Here is a 23,499-nt window from a genome sequence, read left to right as displayed (position 1 = left end):
ACCCCGCCCGACGTAGATTGGCAATTGCAATTTTTTTTTTACCCGGACGCCGCCAGGCCATGGAAAGCGGGCTGGGGGCGCGGCGCGGGTCTCTCTCGTTTCTATGAAAGGCCCCAGTCCCGTCGTATAATAATGATTGCTAATTATTTATCTACGCGAACCCCGCCCGACGTAGATTAATGATTGCTAATTATTAATCTACGCGATCCTTGATCTGCTGTCTATGAAAAAACCAAGTCCCCCCAATTCTAGACTTTGAAATTCCAACTCTTCACTTTACAATACCTTACCAGCCCCTCCTATGGGATTTCTTAACCTCAGCACCCATAAAAAGATTACACTTATAAGGGTTCTAAAAACTTTATTTCCATAAAACAATTCCCCTAAATTTGATGACATGGTACATGAAAATCCTGGTAGACCTAGTAATTTACAAAGTAAATTACTTTACAAAGTAAATTACTAGCAAAGACCAAATCTGTAAATGTATTGATATGTTATTTACACAGCAGCTCCAGCTAACTCATACCATTAACTCGAGTCTTTTTGCACATCACCCATAGCCAATCTTAGCCATCGCCCAAGCAGCAGACTTACAAAATTATCCACCAAGTTATGTTGGATATAGTTTGCGTAGTCTACCACTAAAATTAGTCTAAACTACATAAAACTACTGAATATTCTACTTTAACTTCGATGGGAGCTACTGTATGGAAAGCAACCGGCCACCAAAATGCCGTTCAGAATCGCAGCTACACAGAAATATTGCTGATGATTTTGATTGCTATTTTTTATATAGCAGTTAGAACCACCAAATAAAACAGGCCAAGAAATCCTTTGGAGGAAAGCAATAATTCTGGACATTGACACCCTACATCATGGAGGATAACAATTTTATCATTAACCGAGACGATGGTTTTATCAGCGACCACAATATCCATGGCTTTGCAAAGAGTACATATAACAGGAACAAAATCATGACTTTTATTTTACACTTTTTTATATATAAAACAGTATAATGTCACCCTCCAAATCCCACCCGAACCACACTTTGTCACATGGCAAGTCAGCCTACACAATATGTCAAAACAGTCTGTGAGACTCTCTGGTTAGTGAAAGCGTTGAACATTTTGGCATGCCCCTGCGTTAAACATTTTGCAGATGTAAGCAGGGTAGTTGTTTTTCTCTTTAGAAATCCGCTTGGCTTAATTATATTCTCATTTCAGCTTTAACTTGATGGCGTTCTTCGTAATTGGGAGCTGGAATTGGTGAGGGCGGTCCCCGGGTGCTTCAAGCAGTTACTTCTCGTCTTCCTGAAAAATCACACACATACACACAGGCGATGGAGGTAAATAGAAAATATTGCTAAGCTAGGAGATGGAGAATTGCCAAATACTTACTAACCGAGAGTGGAGTCATGCCGGGAAATATCAAACTGAAGCTTTGGCGTATCGACGGAGGCATTGTGAACCAATTAGCCAATCACAGCGCGCATATATTTGTTGCCATATAATGAATATTTGAGAGGTGGAGATTGGCAGTTATCATTCGAAATATTTTTTTTGCCCCAATTTTTTTTCCAAAACTGCCTCGAATTTTTACGGCCCTTCCCACTGGCGCCCCCTCCACGTTCAAATACATAATGGTCCACCATATTTTTTTCCAGATAATGGCACTATAAAATGTAAAAGTAAAGATTACCTCTTTAGCCAGCTCGTCTCTAAATTGCTTGATGCCGCTACTCTCCTCGTCTATAGGGTTGCATGGTCTTTTGACCCCTCGGGTTGGGTTATCTGGCTCTGGAATCTTCTGTTCGGCCTTTATACGAAGCAGAATAGCAACAATACTAAATAACAACACACTTGAATACCAGAGGGGGCTATTGCAATGGGCTGGAAGCGACAGCTAAGTTACAGTACGGATTTGCTTTGTTCTTACACCTGGGTTTTCCCAGGTGTAAGAAACCTTTCTCTTTATATTTGGAACTGTAAATCCCTCGTCTACTTGTAAAAGAATTCGAGCAAATTTAGATCACCCACCTTAATGAATATTTCCTTATCTAACTTTTAATTTCAATCTAAATTCATTTAATGTATTTTGGTGTTTTTATCATTGTAGGTGAAAGCTCAACTGGGGCCTAGCCTGTGGACAATTTGTTTTTTTCTTTGGTGCAATTTTTGTCATTTTTGGAAATTACATTTGATAGTAAACAATTATTACTTATTGATACAAACTCAAATACACTAATCAAATCTGTACAGCATACTAGTGTATCACTATCATCTAGGCATACCACTTTCTCGTCTGGTTCTGTAGGTGGTTTCTCAGGGCTGTCGTCCTTGAGTCGTTTAGAAGCTGGTTGTGCAGAGTTTGGAGATAGCAGTCTTTTACTTTCTTTGCCCTCATCACTGTTCTCTGATATTTTCTCAAAAGAGATGTCAGCGGGCACGGTACAATCAGTGGGGGTAGAGGACGTTACCTCGCCCTGTGTGGCGACTGGGTTGGGTGTGGTACCGTCAGTTTGGGTTGTTGTCTTATTTCCATTGACTCCTGTGTCAACAGAATTATATGAGCTTACTATACAGAAGTTTTTCAATGTACAGTAAATAGACAGAATAGAATCCTCAGAGCCATGTGATTGCCCACAAATAAGTTGGGGTCAATGATCACGTTTGGTTTCTAAGCTGAGATCACTTACTAAACAACTGCACACGGGCTACATTAAGGCAATTATAAATATAAAGTGATACCTGTATTAAGCAGGAATTTTCAAGTCCTGAGATATGTGTCAGTAAATCATTGTATTCTATAGAACCTCTATTAAGCGGCTGTTTGATTGTTTGATTTTTGTCAGTGGGTGACTATTTTATGGAGGTACCAATAAACAACACCATAGACATTCATGTTTTTGGTCTTGGAGTTTGATTGCTTCAATTTTCTTCAGCACCATATGCAGTGTTGTAATCTAGGGTATTACTATTATGGCTGTATTTTAACTATAAAACATACCGGACTCAGCAGTAGTAGGCTTTTCAGTATCTTGCTTGCTGTCAGGAATACTATCTGTGCAGATCTCAAGATTGGAGCTGTCATCCAAACTCAGATCTATCTTGGATGTGTTTGCTTTGTCTTCTGGCTGTTGCTGTTATAAAAAAGATTTTAAACTGCATTGTCGTTCTATTGCTTATATAGTAACTGCACATACAGTAACTAGCGTTACAGATCTAATAAGCTCCAGAGGTTATAATGGAGGGGCTTTTTATAGAGCCTTATTTCAAAATATCATTTCTTGTTGTTGAAATAGGGTTTTTGGCCCTTACAAAGTACAAGATGCAATAAACTACTAGTGCATACTTTGTTTGGATTTGGCGCCCTGTTTATAAAGAATCACAAACTGGGTTGTGATTGTTTTAAATGTGCTTCTTTATTTGGTACCGTATATACCCCCATAATACAAAAAAATAATGTACCTTAGACACCATAAAAATAAATATAAAACTATATCCTCATCAAGGGAAAAAAAGTATGGAATACAGAAGTTGTACTGCACTTACCAAACTTTTCTTCTTTAACCTGAAAACTTCAGGTGGGAGAAACTGGTTCAACTGTTTTCTAAATAAATAAATTTAGAAAATAAATATTTATTGCTCTTCCAGCCCATTTTTTGAGAAATAATAAATTATCAATTCTTGTAAACAACATCAAATAGAGTACTGATAAAGAGCAGACCAATTGCCATGGTAATTGCATACTTTTATAGCAGTCTTATTTACAGTACCTTCTAACATGCTTAGCCTCTGTGACCATTCCTTCTTTAAACATCATACTTTTCACAGCCTTTGCATGAACTGCAAAGGTAATCAATAACGACCATGTGAGCACCCTTTAAGCAGTAGACTTGCTTACAGTCTACTTCTCTTTAGGGCTCTTACCTGCAATTCTGGCAAATAAAGCTAGCCAGTTTGCCACCAATTTGCCAGTGAGTTGAGTATGATTAAATGAAACAAAACGTCTTTAAAGGGCTTTAAGAAAGTCTATTTTTGAGAACGTGACACGGAATTCTCTTTTGCTTGTTTTGACAAATTGACTAGTTAGTATAGTGTAGCATAATATCCCAACAATAGTTCCCCTAATTTTCGATACTTGATTTTAACGGAAACTTTTTGAACAATGAGCAATTTTGGCAAGTTTTCGCATGAAAGCGGCGACATTTGATTATCTTATTTGCATATCACTTGTGACGTCAAGAGTTGTACAAGTGGGTGATAAACATTAGACATTCCCATACAAAATAATACAAAATAGGACGCCCCCACCCAAAATACACATATAATTGACCGTGGAGCCCGAATCTTCCCCAGAAAATAGCTGAGTGTAACCAGAGCAAAGTATCCATAAGGAATCCTGCAGCAATTTTAGCGGTGATTTTTATTAACATTTTTTATAAGCTTTTAAACAACATTTGTGCACGAATCACCCAACTTTTCGTCAAACTCACTTATTTTTCGATCACAATTGTGATCAACGCAATAAGATATACGCTGTAAATAATTGCGAAATGATACTACAAGGCAAAAAGTAACGCATCTTTATTTCTGCAAAGCAGAATGCATATTTTGAAAGCATTTGACTTGGTGTAGGCTGACATTTATACTAAGTAAATGGTTACACTCACCCTTGTTTTCAAACATCTGAATCTCATACGTCAAATTGATATTTACATTTTCTGTAGGGAAATGACAGCAATCACCATAATAAGCAAGTCACGTAAGTTTTTTTTTCACCAGACACAAGTGCAAGAACACAAGAAATTCTACATGCAAATTACAAAAGGAAGCACAACAAGGAAATGCAACTGCTTATTGTTACTAGCACTCAACTACTTGTGTTGGCTTTCCTCTCCAGCCTTGGTGAGAACCAGCCTTAGGTTCTTTCTAAAAGGATTTTCTTAAAATTGTGTAACATAATCTACACAAAAATTGACTAAAGTTATAGTGCATGAAATGTAAGATGCCCACCTAGCTTTTCACACATGAGACCAATGAACCATCTTGTTACATGCTTTTCCCTAAAAAATAACAGCATTAATTAATGTTTTATCAACTCAATTAATACTCATAATCTAATTAAAGCCATGATCACCGCTTTCATTAGGGCAATAAAGAAAAAAGTAACCTCCAAATTCAAGGTTGCCCACATACAGTATCGTCAATCATTAAAGCACTTTTGTAATATACTGTACTATGACTAAAACAATCTGAACAACTTTATAGCAAGATATTTACAATGGAATATTGTTATGCCTGTTACTGTATGCAGTACTTTTTCCAAAGTATTTGGCAGCAGAAGATGCAATTAAAAGATGCCAAAATGATAGACTGATATTGTACACAGGTTGATCTGGGAAAACAGTCGACTCACCCTTCTGAATCCAGTGGGCCATATGACTTGGGATTGACATGTGCCAGTTTGATGTATTCATTGTTCTCCAAGTATGAAATCAGAAGACGCACCTTGGATTCCACTAAACCGATCCTAAAAAAAAAAAACGATAGCCAGACTTCAACAGTCTGTTGCACCTTGAAAATATCTGTTTGGATATTTTGGGGCAGAAATTTTAGGGCTTTGTGCTTGATGCATCCAAATGTGCGAAAAAGGGTTTACTGTAGCTCACAGGCGAGGTGTCGGGGGGTAGGCACTTATACAGGGAAAATGTTTTTTTAGTTAATCTGTTTATCTCTACAGATTAAAAGAGCTTTATTTACAATGTAAACAATTCCGAAGAGCCACAAAAATACACACTTTTTAATGTTAAAAGTTAGTAGAAGGTAAAATAGTACTCTTTAGTTTTCATTACTCCCTTTTTAAGGGAGTCTGCACTTACTGTATGTACTATTAGTATAATTTGCCTAAATAAATACCATATACTGAGCTCATTTACACATAGATGTTGCAAGCTTATCATTATCATGTTCCAGTTGCAGGGGTGGGGGGGAGTGGTGGATAGAGCTATATTTCAGGGAGGCAGTCTCAATTTCAGATTGAAATTTGTCAATTTTTACCTCTACCATATTATAATGAGATTTTTTAATTCTTACCATTCTAAATGTTCTTCTTCTGTATTGGAAGAAGCACTGAGAACTATATAATGTCTGTAAATCATAATGAAATATCAGGATAAGTGTTTTAACAGACAAGGGATTGCTAGAAAAGGCATACCCAATCACCATTACTTACTTGTACTTATGAAAGAAATTAGGAGGAGTAAAAAGAATGTCCCAGTTAGCCTTTCCACTAATCACATCTTCAGTATTCTTCAAACCTATCATAAGTTAAATTATAGCAATATTATTATTTAGAAATTTAGTGGTAATAATAATGATTTAAAAAAGGTGATATGGCATAACATATAACTAAACACATTATGCTTCATTCAAATTTGAAGAAAGCCTCACCGATGAAGAATTCATCACACATAATCTTGCGGGTAGACATGGAGACGCTGAATGAAAAGTTTTGTTGTGGATATGCTGGTGTGATGATAGGCATTAGATGATAACGATCTCCAGGATTGGTCTGTTGACAGGATAAGCATACATTAGGTCATGTACACATTTTAAATAAAATTCTTTTTCATAGATCAAAATAGTGTATAGTATTATAATGATTATCAAATTAATATAAAATAAAATCATGAAACCGTTACAGACGTTACATCAGAAAAACTGATTTTTTCAAAAACTCTTTTTTAAATTGAAAACTCTGTGAATCTAAAATCATGTGTGTGTTATCTTTCTAATAAATCTTATGTTAGATGTTAGATGTTTTCTATGTAAGGTTGACTTTCAATAATGCACCCATAATTCTTGAACTATAAAGGAAAACGTTCTGTTACAGACGTTACATGTTTTGTTACAGACGTTACACGTGTGAAAATGTAAATCTGTAATTAACTTTTTTGATAATATTATTGCATTCTACATATCTTTTGGCAACTTTCTCTTTTAACCACTGGTAAATTTCATGTTTTTATCTATAGATCTAGCTAAATATAATTGTTTAAAAATCCACAGGGAGCCCAATAAGGCAATTTCCATGCAGTTGATAAAACCAAACTAATTGCATATGTTTTAGTAAATTTTAGTTCCAAAATTATTAAGTATTATTCCTCTGTTATTTAACAAACAAACTATATCAGGCTTTTTTCTGATTTTATTATAAATTTTCAGCCTAAACATCAAAAAAAAATTCTTATTACATATTTTTTTTGCATAGTTATCTCTTGAAGAAGTTAATCACTTGTTTTTGAGTTTGCATCTCCCAACCAGTCTAATAAGAAGTGTCCAAATCACTTAACATTTTATTTCGTTTTCTTTTATGGAAGTAATAATGCACTGCTTTCACAGCACAAATTTTGCAATATGTCCTTGACAGATAATTTGGAGAAATTGTATCAAACAATAAATATTAAATATTTGGTGTTTTTCTTGTTCAACAAAAGGCATTAATGTCTGTAACGCTCTTGTGTAACGTCTGTAACACTCTAGTGTAACGTCTGTAACGCTCTAGTGTAACGTCTGTAACGCTCTAGTGTAACGTCTGTAACACTCTTGTGTAACGTCTGTAACGCTCTTGTGTAACGTCTGTAACGCTCTAGTGTAACGTCTGTAACGCTCTAGTGTAACGTCTGTAACACTCTTGTGTAACGTCTGTAACGCTCTTGTGTAACGTCTGTAACGCTCTAGTGTAACGTCTGTAACGCTCTAGTGTAACGTCTGTAACGCTCTTGTGTAACGTCTGTAACGCTCTTGTGTAACGTCTGTAACGCTCTTGTGTAACGTCTGTAACGCTCTAGTGTAACGTCTTTAACACTCTTGTGTAACGTCTGTAACGCTCTAGTGTAACGTCTGTAACGCTCTTGTGTAACGTCTGTAACGCTCTTGTGTAACGTCTGTAACGCTCTTGTGTAACGTCTGTAACACTCTTGTGTAACGTCTGTAACACTCTTGTGTAACGTCTGTAACACTCTTGTGTAACGTCTGTAACACTCTTGTGTAACGTCTGTAACGCTCTTGTGTAACGTCTGTAACGCTCTAGTGTAACGTCTGTAACGCTCTTGTGTAACGTCTGTAACGCTCTTGTGTAACGTCTGTAACGCTCTAGTGTAACGTCTGTAACGCTCTTGTGTAACGTCTGTAACGCTCTAGTGTAACCTCTGTAACGCTCTAGTGTAACCTCTTTAACACTCTTGTGTAACATCTTTAACACTCTTGTGTAACGTCTGTAACACTCTTGTGTAACGTCTGTAACGCTCTTGTGTAACGTCTGTAACGCTCTAGTGTAACGTCTGTAACGCTCTAGTGTAACGTCTGTAACACTCTTGTGTAACGTCTGTAACGCTCTTGTGTAACGTCTGTAACGCTCTAGTGTAACGTCTGTAACGCTCTAGTGTAACGTCTGTAACGCTCTTGTGTAACGTCTGTAACGCTCTTGTGTAACGTCTGTAACGCTCTTGTGTAACGTCTGTAACGCTCTTGTGTAACGTCTGTAACGCTCTAGTGTAACGTCTTTAACACTCTTGTGTAACGTCTGTAACGCTCTAGTGTAACGTCTGTAACGCTTTTGTGTAACGTCTGTAACGCTCTTGTGTAACGTCTGTAACGCTCTAGTGTAACGTCTGTAACGCTCTAGTGTAACGTCTTTAACACTCTTGTGTAACATCTGTAACACTCTTGTGTAACGTCTGTAACACTCTTGTGTAACGTCTGTAACGCTCTAGTGTAACGTCTGTAAAGCTCTAGTGTAACGTCTGTCACATCATTTTTTTCTTATTAAAGTACTTTCACATTTCTTTTGCCATATTTTTGTTATTCATGTTGCTACTACAGAGAATATGAAGTACCACTCAAAAAGGATCTAAATACTGCTGTACAGTAGTACAAATAAAACCTTGTTTTGTGAGTAATCACATGAAACGTCTGTAACAAAACTCAGACCCCCAAATTAAAATTATTTTTTATGTGTAACTATTTTTTGTTATACTTTAAAAAAAAAGTTACATGTATGAGTGTAAATCATGAATAGAATCATGGTTTATGATTTTAATGTTGAGTGTTATAAAAAGAATTCCACATAGTGGTTGTGAGGCCTTGTTCCCAAGTCAATAAACCTTTGGCGGACTAGTTGTTTGGTGCCCCCCCTGAATGTGCATCAGGTAAAAAAAAGTTGATTTCATAAACACTAGACATAAGAGAGAACAAATGTGAAAAAATCTATCCAGAAATGTGAGTTTTGAAATTTCCAATTTTTTTTGTTTCTCATGTGGAATTGCTCATACATACATCATTTGCTCCAATATAATTACCCTTGGGTCCCAGATCTGAAATCCAAGTTTGTTTTCACTTGGTGTAGGAATATTTTTCAATAACACGGGGTTTGGCCACTCCCTGTTGACAGATGCAGTTGAAGGTACAAATATCAATAAGCATTAAATAAATACATACCAACAGCAGATATAAACAGGCTGGTAAAGGGGGGGTATGGATCACATTTTACAGACTCTGCAAAATGGCTTTTTACTTTTAAATCATTTAATCGTGTTTCACGAACGTCAAAATGGACGATCTCATGTTTCTTGTAGGGTGAAAAATGGCCAAATTTCATTTCATGAAAATACCCTTTACCACCCTGTATAAAATTAACCATCAATCATCTAGAAAATACAAATGATTCAAAATTGATCATACCATCTAGAAAATACCAGGAAAAACTTCTGTAAAAGTGTGGATGCCGCTGCATTTGGGTATAACTGACAGGTCCTTGCGACCAGAATTGCCCAGGAAACTCCACCCAGAAATCCAAGCACATTTGAGTACACTCCATGTTCTGTTAAAAACAAAGCAAATTGTTATTGTTATACTCATACTACAGCAATCTGGATGTGTCCTATGCTGTATTAGTATGAATATCACCTACCTTCCTATTGAGGAATCCGATTCAAAGGATTCTGTGCTAGATTTGCCCAAAACCATTACATAAAGTAGCTTGTCACCCTAACTTGCTTTCAATTTGAATAATAGTTAGAAGCAAAGAGATAACAGTATAATCAAGATAACCAGGTGGGTGGGGTAAGAAATCAAACATTGTTCTTGAAAATAGCATATTTCTAAGCATTGCAAACAACATCTTTTAGATAGTGCCAAATGCATGGATAACTAAGGCGTTATGGTACATTAATGCTCAAAATGCTTGTGTTATATCCTGCACACTACTCACTTTCAGCCCATAATTTAACAGCTCTCAAGGTAAGTCTGAAGCTCTCAATGTTAGGAACTTGTCGGAGGATTTCATCTGTTACCCTACAACCTATCATAAAACAAGAAAACCAGAAGCACATGTGAGACTAAGGGGTTTTAGAGTAGGCAGTGGAAATTGATAAATTGGGGGTGAAAGTTACAGTAGTAGTTCAAATAAAACATTAATCAACTTTTTTTCAAAAAGTAGCCAGCACTCTGAAAAAAGTTGCTGGCGGTTCTGCTGGCTGCCGGGCCTAAATGAAACACCTGAGACTGTCACAATTAGTATAGAGATTAGGGAACAAGAATCCACAACCACAGTTAGTAAAATAGTAGCCTGAAATCTCACATAATTCTACATACCATTTAAGCTCCTGACACATTTGGGGTCAAGATTTTTTAGAAGGTTTTCATCCAGCAGATCCAGGTTATCTGGTATCTCTGGTAAAGCCAGCCGAGCAAACAACAGTTTAACCTGTGTGCAGAAGGATGGAGCATTATTATATTATTAGGGCCATTTAGAAAACCTGTATTCGGAAATAATTCTATACCCCCAAGTACGATGGTGAAAACCTCAGTGCAGTTGCAGTTTTGTAATTTGGTCATATATGGATTTCAAAAGTCAGCCAGGTCAGTCCGCCTTAGAGGAAACATGGATTGCCTTCATTTTTCAAACCTCTAAAACAAGGAAGATGGTCAACTTATTCAATTTTTCTAGCTACTGTACTGACATGTTAATCTAAACCCTGAATATTATTGTAATATTATTGTATAAGTGTAAAACATACAATATCATAAAATGACATACCTCAATGTCACAAAATATCAGCTTTATCACAGGGACAAAAGCATTCTCAACGGCCTATACAAAAAAAGAAAATGTCAGATTTATTTTGCAAACATGAATCCAAGCTTACAAATTTTAATCATTGCATTTTATAATATGGTTTACCCTTAGCTCTCTGACATCAGGATGATTCTTGAGAAGATCATAAAATGATGAAAAGAAGTCAGCACGGTCAATGTGCAGAGGGGCCACAAGAAGAGTATCAATGTAAGCACCTGTGTATTAAGGGACCAGCTTAGAGGGTAAACAGACTGTTTTACAATGTCAGCACCTGTGTATTAAGGGACTAGCTTAGAGGGTAAACAGACTGTTTTACAATAACAATGAAATTGGTAGAATTTTTAAACAAATTCAACCTGTTTTACTAGTCCGATGAATCAAAAAGCAACATTGAGCAACATATCATTTTATACGAAAATTCTGTATCAAAATAACAGAACACACCTTTGGTATGCACTCCCAATGTGGATCCAAATGTGAAGATCTTTCCACCCACTGTTTTGGCCACATTTTCTGGCATTTTCTAGAATTTATGGTACAAAGACAGTTACAAGTTAAAAAATATAATTTTAAATTCACTTAATCATAAGCATACCCACAGAGCATTAGCCGGAAATCAGGTTTATATGCATTGTAATTGTACTTTATCAAAAGTACTTTGAAATTCCAGTCCTCAGTCACAATCACATGATCACAGCAAAAATATGTCAAAGTATGTCAAAGTTTTGAAAGCCAGCTTGACTTAAAGCTGAATTTTCACCAGTTTATTTCCGGTCGATTACAAAACAATCTCCTATGATTTTTAACGGAAAACGCCAAATATGGATGTTGTTGCTTGTAGTGTTAATTTGTGTAATTTGGAACCACAACATAAAATTTATAAACTTGCAATCAAGATAATAATCTCAATTGTAAAAATAATGGAAGCTTTGTTGTTAACAATTTTAAGCACAGTATTGAAAAATAATACACAATAATAAATAAAAACTAATGCAACACAACTAATGTAATATTACCATTTAAGTAAAAGCATCAGTACTAATGAAATTATTTGCAAGATAAAAACAAAGTGTAGGAGATCTGCAATGTTTATATACTAACTTTTTTTATGCTCACTTCTACAATCCATTCCTTTACCAACTCATTCAGCTTAGCAAGAACAATCATCCTAGATACGGTAAAAAAAGATGTAACCCAGAATGGATTTGACTAAATAACAACTTGACAAGCTTCAAAACATCAAACCGTTGCTGACGTTCATCCTCGCTTTCGAATACACCATAAGGAATCAAGGCTTCTTCCAGTCGTTTAGTAAGCTCCAAGTCCTGTCGTGAGAAGTTAGATACACGAGAGAATGTATTTACTTAAATTTTAGTATTGTATTGAGTCAAAGATGGCAGTCTTTCAATAAACACGAGCAAATGAAAAGCCACGTGCAGGAAATAACATAATGAATTCTTACTCTAGGTTTCGGCCCAGCATGACTGATTGCCGAAGTTACACCGAACGACTTCTGAGGTGGATTAGAACCCGCAGTAGAGCTATGGGTAATTCAAAGAAATGAGAAAATGAGTCTTACAAAGTTCTGTCAAAGACTAAGCACGTTGGAGCTAAGCGACGAAAACCAAACGTTTACTTCTAGAATCGGTAAATTGTGGTCGTTACCTGGACATCATAGAGCATCCAGCGGCTATCTATGTCTCAAGTGGGCATCTGTGCGTTGAAGTGGCTATATTATAGCCCTGCTGCCAAAATACCGTGAAGTGTATGTGAGAAAAAATCTCAAAATCTACACACACCCAAAAAAACAAAATGGCGGCAACTTCAATCTCATTCCCAGAGCCCACGAACCTTTGTGCCAGCGGCAAGGTACCTCGCCAGGTAGGTACCATCCATATCTATCCACACTATACACAGCCATACACACCATACACAGCTATCTACACCATACACAGCTATCCTCACCATACACAGCTATCCACACCATACACAGCTATCCACACCATACACAGCTATCCACACCATCCACAGCTATCCACACCATACACAGCTATCCACACCATCCACAGCTATCCACACCATTCACAGCTATCCACACCATCCACAACCATCCACACCATACACAGCTATCCACAACATACACAGCTATCCACACCATCAACATCTATCCACACTATACACAGCCATACACACAGAATCAAAAAGCCCAAACTGTCGCGATCTCGTACCAGAACAATGAATACAATACACCAAAAACTGGAAATCGACTCTGCCAGATTTTCGTCTTTAATAAGACTTGTCTGCCCTGAAGAAGTCTTATTAAAGACGAAAATTTGGCAGAGTCGATTTCCAGTTTTTGGTGTATTGCAGCCATGCACACCATACACAGCTATCCACACCATACACAGCTATCTACACCATACACAGCTATCCACACCATACACAGCTACCCACACCATACACAGCTATCCACACCATCCACAGCCATACACAGCTATCCACACCATCCACAGCTATCCACACCATACACAACTATTCACACCATACACAGCTATCCACACCATACACAGCTATCCACACCATACACACCCATCCACACCATACACAGCTATCCACGCTATACACAGCCATTCACAGCTATCCACACCATACACAGCTATCCACGCCATACAAAGCCATCCACAGCTATCCACACCATACACAGCTATCCACACCATCCACAGCTATTCACGCCATTTACAGCTATTCACACCATCCACAACTATCCACACCATACACAGCCATACACAGCTATCCACAGCTATACACACCATACACAGCTATACACAGCTATACACAGCTATCCACACTACACAGCTATCCACACCATACACAGCTATCCACACCCATTAGCAGAAATCTCGGTAATTTCTGAAGCCACACGTACTTTGGTCGAGCGAACGCTGAAATTCACGCAGTCGTCATTCGCGAGCTCAATTCGGGAGTTGAATTTTGTTCATTATCTCGCCCCATGACAGGTAATCCGGAATCCGGAATCCATGAAAAAATGAGACTTGGAATCCGGAATCCATGCTACTGGAATCCGGAATCCACACACTAGGATCCGGAATCTAAGACTTAAGCAGTTAAGCTGGAATCCGGAATACAAGAATTAGTATAAAAATTATTTTAATATTTGGCTTCTTTTTCCAAAAGAACGATGGTTATGGTTCATTTTGATTTATCTGTTTATATGCACGTGATTTTCATTTCAACCTTTTGGCGGTTGACGAAGAAGCCATTCCATGGTTATTATTTTATTAGCCAATGAGACGCGGGTAGGTTTGAACATGCGATCAAACACCTCCAAGTTCTCGCTTTCTAGCCTCACACAGGCAAGAATCAACAACAAAGGAGGGTAAGGGCAGATTTATTCTTTCGAATTCTTATTGATAATGACATTCAATTATTTAAATATTTATTGTATTGTAAAAAAACAATCATAAGAAATCGCCTCTCCATATCTGTGAGAACAGGAAGTTCTGATCTCGACGAAGTAATCGGTCAAAAGAGTTTTCACTTCAAACACGTGTAAGTTGGGTGTCTACAAAACGAAGACCTAAAACCTGTGACCCCAAAAGCTACGACCCCCAAAATATTGCCGTTATTATTAAACCTACCTTGTTTCCCAAAATGGCTACACAGCGTTTTCATGTGGAATCAGTGATCTTTATGAGATAATTAGCTAGTTCAATTTGTTTTCAGGTAGTCGTTTCTTAAAACGCTGATAAGCTCAGAAACCCGGAAAGTCACACGGTAAACTTTTCGGGTTTTTCTTAAAAAATCTTAATTGCCCGCCAAAGAGCTAACTTACGGGAAATCGCTTCATGTTCTAGTTGTGTCGAGTTGTAGAAAGTTTTCATCACAGAAAAAAACATTCCACTGCCCGGTATAAAGTGGGCCAATCAAGGCTAACATCAATAAGGTTTCATCTCAGTTTAATGATTTGACATTTAGCTGTCACAGTGCGCCTAAAAATATATAAACAGCTTTGCGAAATTAAGTTTTTCTACAAAATGAGACTTTATTTACTTGTTCTTTGTCTTTCATTTGAAAAATGCCGATGCAACGGTAATGTTTGGGGTGAAAGTTGTCTACAGACATCGACAAAACTAGGATTTCAATAACTACTACTATAATCTTCAACAGTCACGACACGTCAAGACACGTCTGAGGTATGTTTTGATACTCATATAACAAACAAAGCCATAGCAGGAATCAGAGGGGGGAAGGGGAGGGGGCAAAATCACAAAATAATCTTAAAAACATGTTTGAAAAACTAAGATAAACATGTTGACAAAAAAAGGCAACAGAAGAAAATAAGATGAAAAAAGGATTTGATTTTAACAGGGACGTGCACTTTCCTGATTTGAACGACTGTTAAATTCTTTTATTGGGAATGAGCTTGTACTCTGATTACTGCTTTTTTGTTGGTTATCATGCAACATGAAAAATGAGGCCATTGCCTATAGCTTTCACATACTTTTTGGTGGACTGATATTTGGTTGAGATTATAATCAGGGGCGTACGCAGGTTATAGGCCTGCAGTCACTGGACTGCAAAAAAATTGGTGATCTTATTTGCATAACGAGGGAAAAATCAAATGTTTGCTTATTCATTTTTATGTACGTAGTTTAATATATATAACGAGGAAAAAAATATATAATTTTCTTAAGCGTGGTAGTTCACAGATTATTTCCAAACACATGTCGTTCAGTGCCATGCGACGAGGATGACAGAGGTTTGAGTAATATTGCTGCCAATTTCCAACACAAAAGTGGACGCTATGAGCTTTTCACGGGGATGAGGGGCCACGCCCTTATCCAGCTTCTGAATGCTATAACTGCAACTTAAAAATCATGCGTACGCCCCTGATAATCAAAAAGTTTTTTTTAGCAGAGGCATTTTTTCAGGTGTAGGGGAGGCATAGTGTTATTTCACGGAATAGTGGGCTTATATTATGGTTGGAATTATTTCACAGTAATTGCTTATGGAACAGTAATAGTGGAGTGAAATATTACTTTTGTTTTTCTCTTATGCAACAGATGGGAAAGCACAAGAAAGAAAAAAAAAACACAGGAAATTCAAGAAGAGAGAGCATGAGGAATATGCTAAAAAATGGTAGGGTGAGCTCTGATGTGGTATGGTGAATTGATTTGGGTTACTTATAATTTTTTATGACAGGGAAAGAAAAAGAAAACAAGAAAGGAGTTGTCCTCTTTCGCCCATGTCTAGGTAAACAAGAGCGTATGTTGATTTGCTAGTATATTTTTATTGACAGTACTTTTAGGGAATATAGTCAACAAGACAATTATTACTTTTTTTCAGGTCAATGTTGTAAAATCTTATGTTGAAAGATATCTAATTTTATGGTATAAAAGCATAAAGCTCACTGTGGCAGGGAGCATTTTTAGTTGAAAATGATCTAATGCTTTTTAATGTTGGGTTTTTTGGATATAGCAAAAAAAGGAGGCGAGTTCTACGATCGCCCTCTTCAAGCTCTGATTCATCCTTTTTTCCGGGTTGAAGGGAGGGAGGCGGAGATCTCGCTAAAAATATTTACATATGGGCCGTTAGAATGGTTACATCAGCTGTTGGACTGGTGCCTCTCCAGCAGAATATGTCGATGTATGCCAATGTGTTCCGCCTGGATAAGAAGTGTGAGAAAGAGAATTTCCCCGAGAGGTTTGACGAACACAAAAGACAGATAGAACATCTGGTCGCGTTTTTATTAGATCATGAAGAAAAGGCAAAGGAGAGGACAGGGAAGCTGAGCACGAATGGCCCTGACATGACAATTCCACGTTGCACCCGACAGTCATTCCAAATCGCGCTTGACTCACTGACCAGCCTCGCAAACACCTTAACAGAGATCGGCGAAGAGCGAGTCCTGGAGGAGATCAGATTTGCGAGTCTGACAACTCTTTCTGTCGAGTGTTTCTTCAAAGCCATGCGTTCCGATCATGACATGCCAACTATTGTGGAGTATGTTTATAGACGAGCGCACTGTGTGGAAGATGACATGCTCCGAAATTACCAGAAGCATTTTACATACTTCACAGGGCCGAACTCGTTTTATCCGGAGAAGATTATCTCGGGCGATCCACCAAGTCTGATGCAGAGGCCATCCAAGAAAACGCAGACGAAAGAGGGGACTGGTGATGAGACAGAAGACCGCAGACTTGCAGAGACCATGCGGGAATTTACACGGGAGTATGGGAGAGGAGTGCGACAAGCAAATGTCCGAGCTAAGACAAAAAAGCTGACAGGAACCCTTCCATACTCACTGAGTATGCTGCCTGACCGAATCGAAACGGGCTCAGACGACGTGCTAGACTTCGTAAGTGAAGCTCGATCAACAGTCACAGTAAATGACACCGGTGGAAGTACCAGGGTGCAGGTCTTGTACTACAAAGACGACATCGTCGCCGTCAGACACGATTACCGACGGAAAGCATCTCCGTATTGGCTCGCCGTTATGGTTTTGATAACGTTTTGGTCATCGCTGCAACTGAACGATTCCAAAAGAACAGCGTAACTTTCAGATGGCTCGATCAGACTAATGACCATCTGAAATATACCTTCGACGAGGTATGCAACGGCAATTCCCCAGATCTCTGCTGGCAAAAGTAGAAAGCCTCACCATTGATGACCAGACCGCAACCATAACTCCCGAAGAAGACATAATAATAATTCAAGTTTATTCACATATGACCTCTCTTAGTGTTTCGACTGAATTACAGGTAGAGACACAAAGCTATACTAGCAGCATTACATTACATTAAAGTACTTGTGCGTGACAAAGTCTCTTAGTCTGTTGGTGCGCGAAGACTGCAGGCTGGCCGAGCCCCTGCCTGATCTTAAAGCGTAGGTTATTGCCCTAGTAATCGTTCCACATCAGACACGGAAAGACACGGAAAGATGAGAACGAAGAAGGAAAGTGGCTGGCTTCTTCTACCCCCCACAGACCCACAGAAGCAACAGAAGAGTCGTTCCCGAGGAGAGTGGAAGGCGTTAGTTTATCAGGACGCTAAACAACGCGTTTCATTTTACGATAGTGATGTCTACTTTAGTTATTGTTATAGGCTCGTGCCAAAATACTTACCATGGCTCTCCCAAACTCGCCCTGATATTCCACCAAAGCGGGCCACAATGGCACGGTCAAACAAAATATCAGAGCCTGATAATGTGTTTTGATATACAAAGAAGTAGGCATATTCTCAGCAACATTTATTGCCCGATGAGTTAATAAGGTTTCCTTGATCTATTAAATTTGCGACTTTTCGACTTATATCGAAGCATAGTTATCCACGTAACGCACAGACAAAAGATACAGTATGCTTTGATATGCAGTTTTGTTTTTTGACAGTAATAAAAAAACTGTTTCTTTTAAAATTTCTTGATGTGGTCTACACAACGAGCGACACAACGCAAAACGTTTATAAATGGAATCGAAAGGTAAAAACAAAACTTTACAGGCATTAGAAAGATTTAGAACATATAGGCACTGGAGGTATTTAAAGTTTTGTAAAAAACCTGGAACACAAAAATGGAATCCGGTATTCACGGGAAAAAACCCACATGGAATCCGGAATCCACACACTAGGATCCGGAATCCACACACTAGGATCCGGAATCCAGAACCCTATTGGAGAACCTGTCATGGGGCGAATTATCCTTCAAATATCTGCAATTATCAACGAATAACTTTAGTTTAAGACTATTTTGGAAACCTGCAAACTATTTTGCTTTAAAATAATATAAATAAGGAATGAATTCAATCATTTTAGTTCGTTCGTGCACATCCTAGTCGAAGAGTGTGAGCACGTGGCGGTGTAGCTTTTTGAAATGTATTTCTTGACGGATTGAATTCAACTCAAACTCCCTACAACTAAACACAGTTGGACAAAGATTGTCGTGGAAAGAACCACAAGTTTCGGGTAAGTCTACAATTATTCAATTCAATTCAATTTTGTCCAGGAAAATGTTTAGCAATTTATCTTTTAATGGAATAAGCTTACTGATAAAATTCGAAATAGCTGTCATCTAAAATTAATAAGTTCCTTTCTTCTTTCTCAGCGATGAAAAAGATGGATGGCAACAGATGGATTACTAATCGTTCATGGAATATATTCGGGCTGTACAGTTAACTGCTTACAAAAGTAAAAACATGGTCTGAACACTACCTGGATAAGGACATCAGCTTATAAACTTTCTGAAGCATTTGGTTGGCATGTACATCAATTCATGGAGTATGGGCCATTGTTTTACATATACTGTCGTTGTAAAGAAGAAGCAGTGGATTTGAATTTGACAGTGGAATGATAATTTTGCTATTTATTGAAGGATGCTTCAATATTCACTTCAAGTTGGCATGGATTCACATGCATAATATATTTATTTGGAAATGCTATTGTAAAAGACTTGAACTCCTATATCAACTTAAATCAGGGAATAGACGACATGGTTAGTTGAATGGATAATGTAGGTTTAGGGAACCTATCAATGATAAGTTGAATGGATAGAAATGAGTATTTGGACATTGGATATGGAATGGACAAGAATGCGAAAAAAAAAAGAATGATGTACACCTGCAGCTGTTTATTTTGCTCTTTCAAGTTAGCTATCTCCTCATTTTTACTGGTGATGTAAGCAATCATATTCCGTTGTTTCTATGTGTTCTGATGCAAAAAATATCAATTTAAAAAGTTGCTGGGAAAAATTTATCTGTTCCTTTTTCCAGCAGATAGCTCGAAAAACACTTTCCCAGCAAATTACGGGTCGATATTGATGGGTCGTAATTGAAAAAGAAGTACACCCGGCCCATAAATGACAGTGTTTGTAAATATTCCCTCGCCTTTTTCGCAAATTTTAAAATGAAACTGAAATGTCATTCCGTTTTTTTGGCAACTTGATATCATTTATCCTCTACAGGTTGAATAAATATTCTTTTAATTTTTGTGAATTATCAGTAAATACTCTTCGTATTTCCTTTCAGGAATCAAAACATCCAAGAATCTGTGCAACCTGTGTAATAGGAGAACACAATCCAACATGGTTTTGTGTCCATCGTGCCAGCAATGGCAGCATAGAGGCTGCGCGAAAATAAGTCTCTGACTACACATCCAACTGGCGCTGCGTCTTTTGTAACAACTGATTCTTATACACTGTCTTCTTGAGTTACAGATAGAAAAATACATGCTCTAGAAAATGAAATAAAAAATTTTCCAGATGACACCATTCTTATCCCTATTTTGTTACATATTTCAGTTCACATATTTTATTGCCACGTCGTGGGCTGCTATGTTTTGGGGGTGGTTCGTAATTTTTTTCAACGCAGTTTTAGGGGAAGGTCGGGATTTCCTTGGTCGAGATAAACCTTGTTTAAGGAAAGGGATATGATTTTTAAACAGTGCTACCGGTTCCTGATTTTTTGTGGAAAGAAAAGGTTTTGAAAACAACTGATTGATACTATCGGCTCATCAAAAATTTCCCTCATATCGACTCAGACAGTAGTCTGAATTTCAGGGAAAAGGCGCCTAAAATTCAGGCTACTCAGACTGTGGAGTTGAAATGTGAAGATGACGGGAAAAAAAAAACGGCACAGCCACCTAGATCCCAGTGAAAACAAACTATCGCGCCCCCAAAATATTCACAATCCCCATGAAACATAAAATGGTCCTTCTCGTCCCTGCACATCTCTTTCACGGATACCAATCTGCAGGGCCATTTTGTTCACCATTCGGGACGAGGGCAAGGTTGGTGGCAAAAAAAATCGAGCAAGCTGACACTGCATTATCCTGGGTGCTTTTTTTACATTGTTTTTTTTTTAGGTCAGTCATTGGCGCCATTCATTGGTTTGACCTAACTAATTGAAAAAGGTTCCTCTAAATATTGACCGGACAACTACTGTAAACAACAAACTATCTAAAAAAAATCCCTGCTGCATTATTATTAAACTGGGTCCAGGAGTAGTTTTGAGAAAGGTTAGAAATATCGAACAATCATTCCCAAAAGGGGAGATGAATATTGAACAATTATTCCCCAAAGGAAAGATGAATATCCACGAAAATTCCGAGATACAAGAGCCAATCAGAGAGCGCAAAAATCGCTATCCACTGGTTTGGGGAAAACTAATGGTGGATATATCCTGCCGCTGTTCATCGACCCTGAGGCTAAGTTCAAACGTCGTATTATCCATGAGCCGTATTAAATGCAAATGCATGAAGATGAAACAATCGATTCGATTCATTTGCATGCATTTGCATTTAATACGGCTCACTGATAATACGACGTTTGAACTTAGCCTGAGGGGAATAATTGTTTTAGTATTCCCCAACTCAGTTAGATTAAATAAGAATTTGTTTTTCATATTACCGAAAAATGTCTTAGATTGGCATTGAATCTTGCGCGCGACACGAAACTCGGATATCCCAAGATAAAGGAGCAAATCAAAGCTATCTACTGGTTTTGGGAATCCCTAAAGCTGGTTATTTACCGGCTTGAAGGTCCGTATAGTTAAATTGTGACCGAGGTTCTGAATAGGTGCTGACCGAGGCCATTTTGAGAGCAGTGAATTTTCAGAGATGAAAAATACGACGAGCATCCCTATCAGTTCGATTAAAGCTTTGGATTTCCGTGTATAGTGTGGATAGCTGCGTATGGTGTAGATAGTTATGTATGGTGTGGATAGCTGTGGATGATGTGGATTGGTGTAGATAGCTGTAGATAATTGTGTATGGTGTGGATAGCTGTAGATGGTGTAGATAGGTGTATGCGGTGTACATAATTGTGGATGGTGTGTATGGCTGTGGATGGTGTAGATTGTTGTGGATGGTGTGCATAGCTGTGGATGGTGTAGATAGCTGTGGATGGTGTGGATAGCTGTGTATGGTGTAGATAGCTGTGTATGGTGTGGATAGCTGTGTATGGTGTGGATAGCTGTGTATAGTGTGGATAGCTGTTTGTTGTAGCCTACGACGCTTTGCGTGTTTATCACCAGATCGCTCGGCATCAGCCACACTCCTGGTGCGACCGCAAGACTCAGTCTCACCTTGGCCTCCTGCACGGCTAACTGGTACCTTTGCACGCTTTGAGCGATGTCGTTTTCTATGATCGCGTCTTCAAGCAGCTTCGTGAACTCCGCCTGCGCATCCATGGCCGGCCTACCGGCCCCTGCGATGGAGAAACGGACGTTTACCTGCGCGCCAAGCACTGTGTAGACGAACGCCTCGACCGAGCGGTCGAGTCTTCCTAGCCCTGCTTTTGTCAGCCCCTCACCTTTGGGAGGCGCAAACCAGCTATATTGCACGCCCCCGTGGTCGTCGTTGCGTATGTAACCCACCTGCTTCCCACTATTGTACGTCCCACCTTCGTCGCTAAACAGATTGAGGTGGCTCGGGTACTCGTCCGCCGCCGTGTCGTAGCCACGGATCACGTGCACGTTGCGATACCCCTCCCCCGGGTAGAACACAAACACATCGCCTAGCCCGTGGTTCCGCCCGCCTTTCCATCGGAAGTCCGGCTTACGCGGCAAACCGAACTCTATACATAGACGCTCGAAAGCGGCCTTCTTGTAGGGGTTACCTTTTTGCGTGAACGGGCTGTCGCCAGACAGGGGGGCGCCGAGCTCGTAGAATATCCTTCGGGTGGTAAAGTAGACGTGAAACCTTAGAAATCCCCTGATGACAGAGGGGAGCGTGGCGAAAGTGGGGTCAGTTAGGGACCCACATCCGGCGGTTGCGCACCAGACCGCAAAGTTGAGTTGCTGTGGCCAGTACCCATAGGAAGGCTCCGATAGCCACCGGCGAGACTCCTTGGCGGACTTGTGCGTGACTACTGTCTCTTTGAATATGTCTCGGACCCTAGTCGTGAATGATTTGTCCTAAGCCACGTGTATCTCTAGCTGCGTGAGTAGTGGGGTGATGTCTGAGGCCGTGCTCTCCACGGGGGTCGCGGGCACGGCGTAGAGCATCCTTTGGCCGAGGGTTAGAGACCTAGGGAAACCGGATTTTGCGTGTTTGATTTGTTCGGCTATAGCGTGTTTGATATGTTTGGCTATAGAGGCTCCCGCCGCAGTTGCCGCCCTTTTCGTCTCTTCCGCCTCCTCGTTCAGCATCCGCCAGCCTTCCCAATCCATGCTCAGTCCTATTAAACACGAAGGCGGGCTGTGTTCAATACAATGGTGGTCCTACATACTGTGCTCACCAAAGGCGAACAGACGCTCTACTTCGAGCGGCCGATAAGGCGCCCACGCTTCGTGGCGCTCCGGCAGTGCTCGCTGTTTAACAGCTGGTATAATCTCGAGCGGGAGCACCA

General features: G+C 39.0%; 2 protein-coding genes across 6 annotated transcripts; one reads left to right on the top strand and one right to left on the bottom strand.

Annotated features, from left to right (window-relative positions):
• Positions 1-344: 344 nt before the first annotated feature.
• Positions 345-12,997, bottom strand: LOC5520749 (poly(A) polymerase type 3). Of its 2 annotated transcripts, XM_048729889.1 has the most exons (23): positions 12,808-12,997; positions 12,605-12,683; positions 12,388-12,467; positions 12,244-12,310; positions 11,587-11,665; positions 11,248-11,357; positions 11,104-11,157; positions 10,659-10,770; positions 10,276-10,365; positions 9,747-9,885; positions 9,365-9,446; positions 6,456-6,576; positions 6,238-6,322; positions 6,099-6,152; positions 5,422-5,535; positions 5,019-5,068; positions 4,676-4,726; positions 3,779-3,848; positions 3,555-3,612; positions 3,010-3,142; positions 2,294-2,550; positions 1,702-1,818; positions 345-1,313 (listed from the first exon to the last, which is right to left on the bottom strand). In XM_048729889.1, the coding sequence occupies exons 1-23, from the start codon at positions 12,816-12,818 to the stop codon at positions 1,299-1,301; spliced, it is 2,028 nt and encodes a 675-aa protein (XP_048585846.1). In that variant the 5' UTR covers positions 12,819-12,997; the 3' UTR covers positions 345-1,298. The 2 variants fall into 2 exon arrangements, with proteins under 2 accessions (XP_048585846.1, XP_048585847.1); XM_048729890.1 differs by lacking the exons at positions 12,605-12,683; positions 12,808-12,997 and having other exon boundaries at positions 11,248-11,274; positions 12,388-12,460.
• Positions 12,998-13,959: 962 nt separating this feature from the next.
• On the top strand, positions 13,960-20,416 carry LOC116609369. Of its 4 annotated transcripts, XR_007312181.1 has the most exons (4): positions 13,960-15,356; positions 16,227-16,302; positions 16,366-16,416; positions 20,180-20,416. XR_007312181.1 is itself a non-coding variant. In XM_032370200.2 (3 exons), exon 1 carries the CDS (start codon positions 16,760-16,762, stop codon positions 17,717-17,719), a length of 960 nt encoding a protein of 319 aa, XP_032226091.2. In that variant the 5' UTR covers positions 16,428-16,759; the 3' UTR covers positions 17,720-19,121; positions 19,261-19,647; positions 20,180-20,416. The 4 variants fall into 4 exon arrangements, 3 of the variants coding, with proteins under 3 accessions (XP_032226091.2, XP_048585853.1, XP_048585852.1); XM_032370200.2 differs by lacking the exons at positions 13,960-15,356; positions 16,227-16,302; positions 16,366-16,416 and adding exons at positions 16,428-19,121; positions 19,261-19,647; XM_048729896.1 differs by lacking the exons at positions 13,960-15,356; positions 16,227-16,302; positions 16,366-16,416 and adding exons at positions 16,428-19,121; positions 19,261-19,824.
• The last annotated feature ends 3,083 nt before the right edge of the window (positions 20,417-23,499 follow it).

The sequence above is a fragment of the Nematostella vectensis genome, chromosome 7, assembly GCF_932526225.1.
Source record: "Nematostella vectensis chromosome 7, jaNemVect1.1, whole genome shotgun sequence".
In the NCBI taxonomy this organism is placed as follows: Eukaryota; Metazoa; Cnidaria; class Anthozoa; order Actiniaria; family Edwardsiidae; genus Nematostella; species Nematostella vectensis.
The sequence above is the reverse complement of the archived record's forward strand: the minus strand, read 5'-3'. Positions and strand labels throughout refer to the sequence as shown.

Bases quoted from the DNA above. Each gene is read 5' to 3' on its own strand.
- LOC116609369 (XM_032370200.2), top strand. From the start codon at position 16,760: ATGGTTACATCAGCTGTTGGACTGGTGCCTCTCCAGCAGAATATGTCG.
- LOC5520749 (XM_048729889.1), bottom strand. The intron at 5,536-6,098 runs GTAAGAATTAAA...TTTTTTTTTTAG, and splicing joins GAAGAAGAACATTTAGAATG to GATCGGTTTAGTGGAATCCA. The intron at 5,069-5,421 runs GTGAGTCGACTG...GTTATTTTTTAG, and splicing joins GGCCCACTGGATTCAGAAGG to GGAAAAGCATGTAACAAGAT.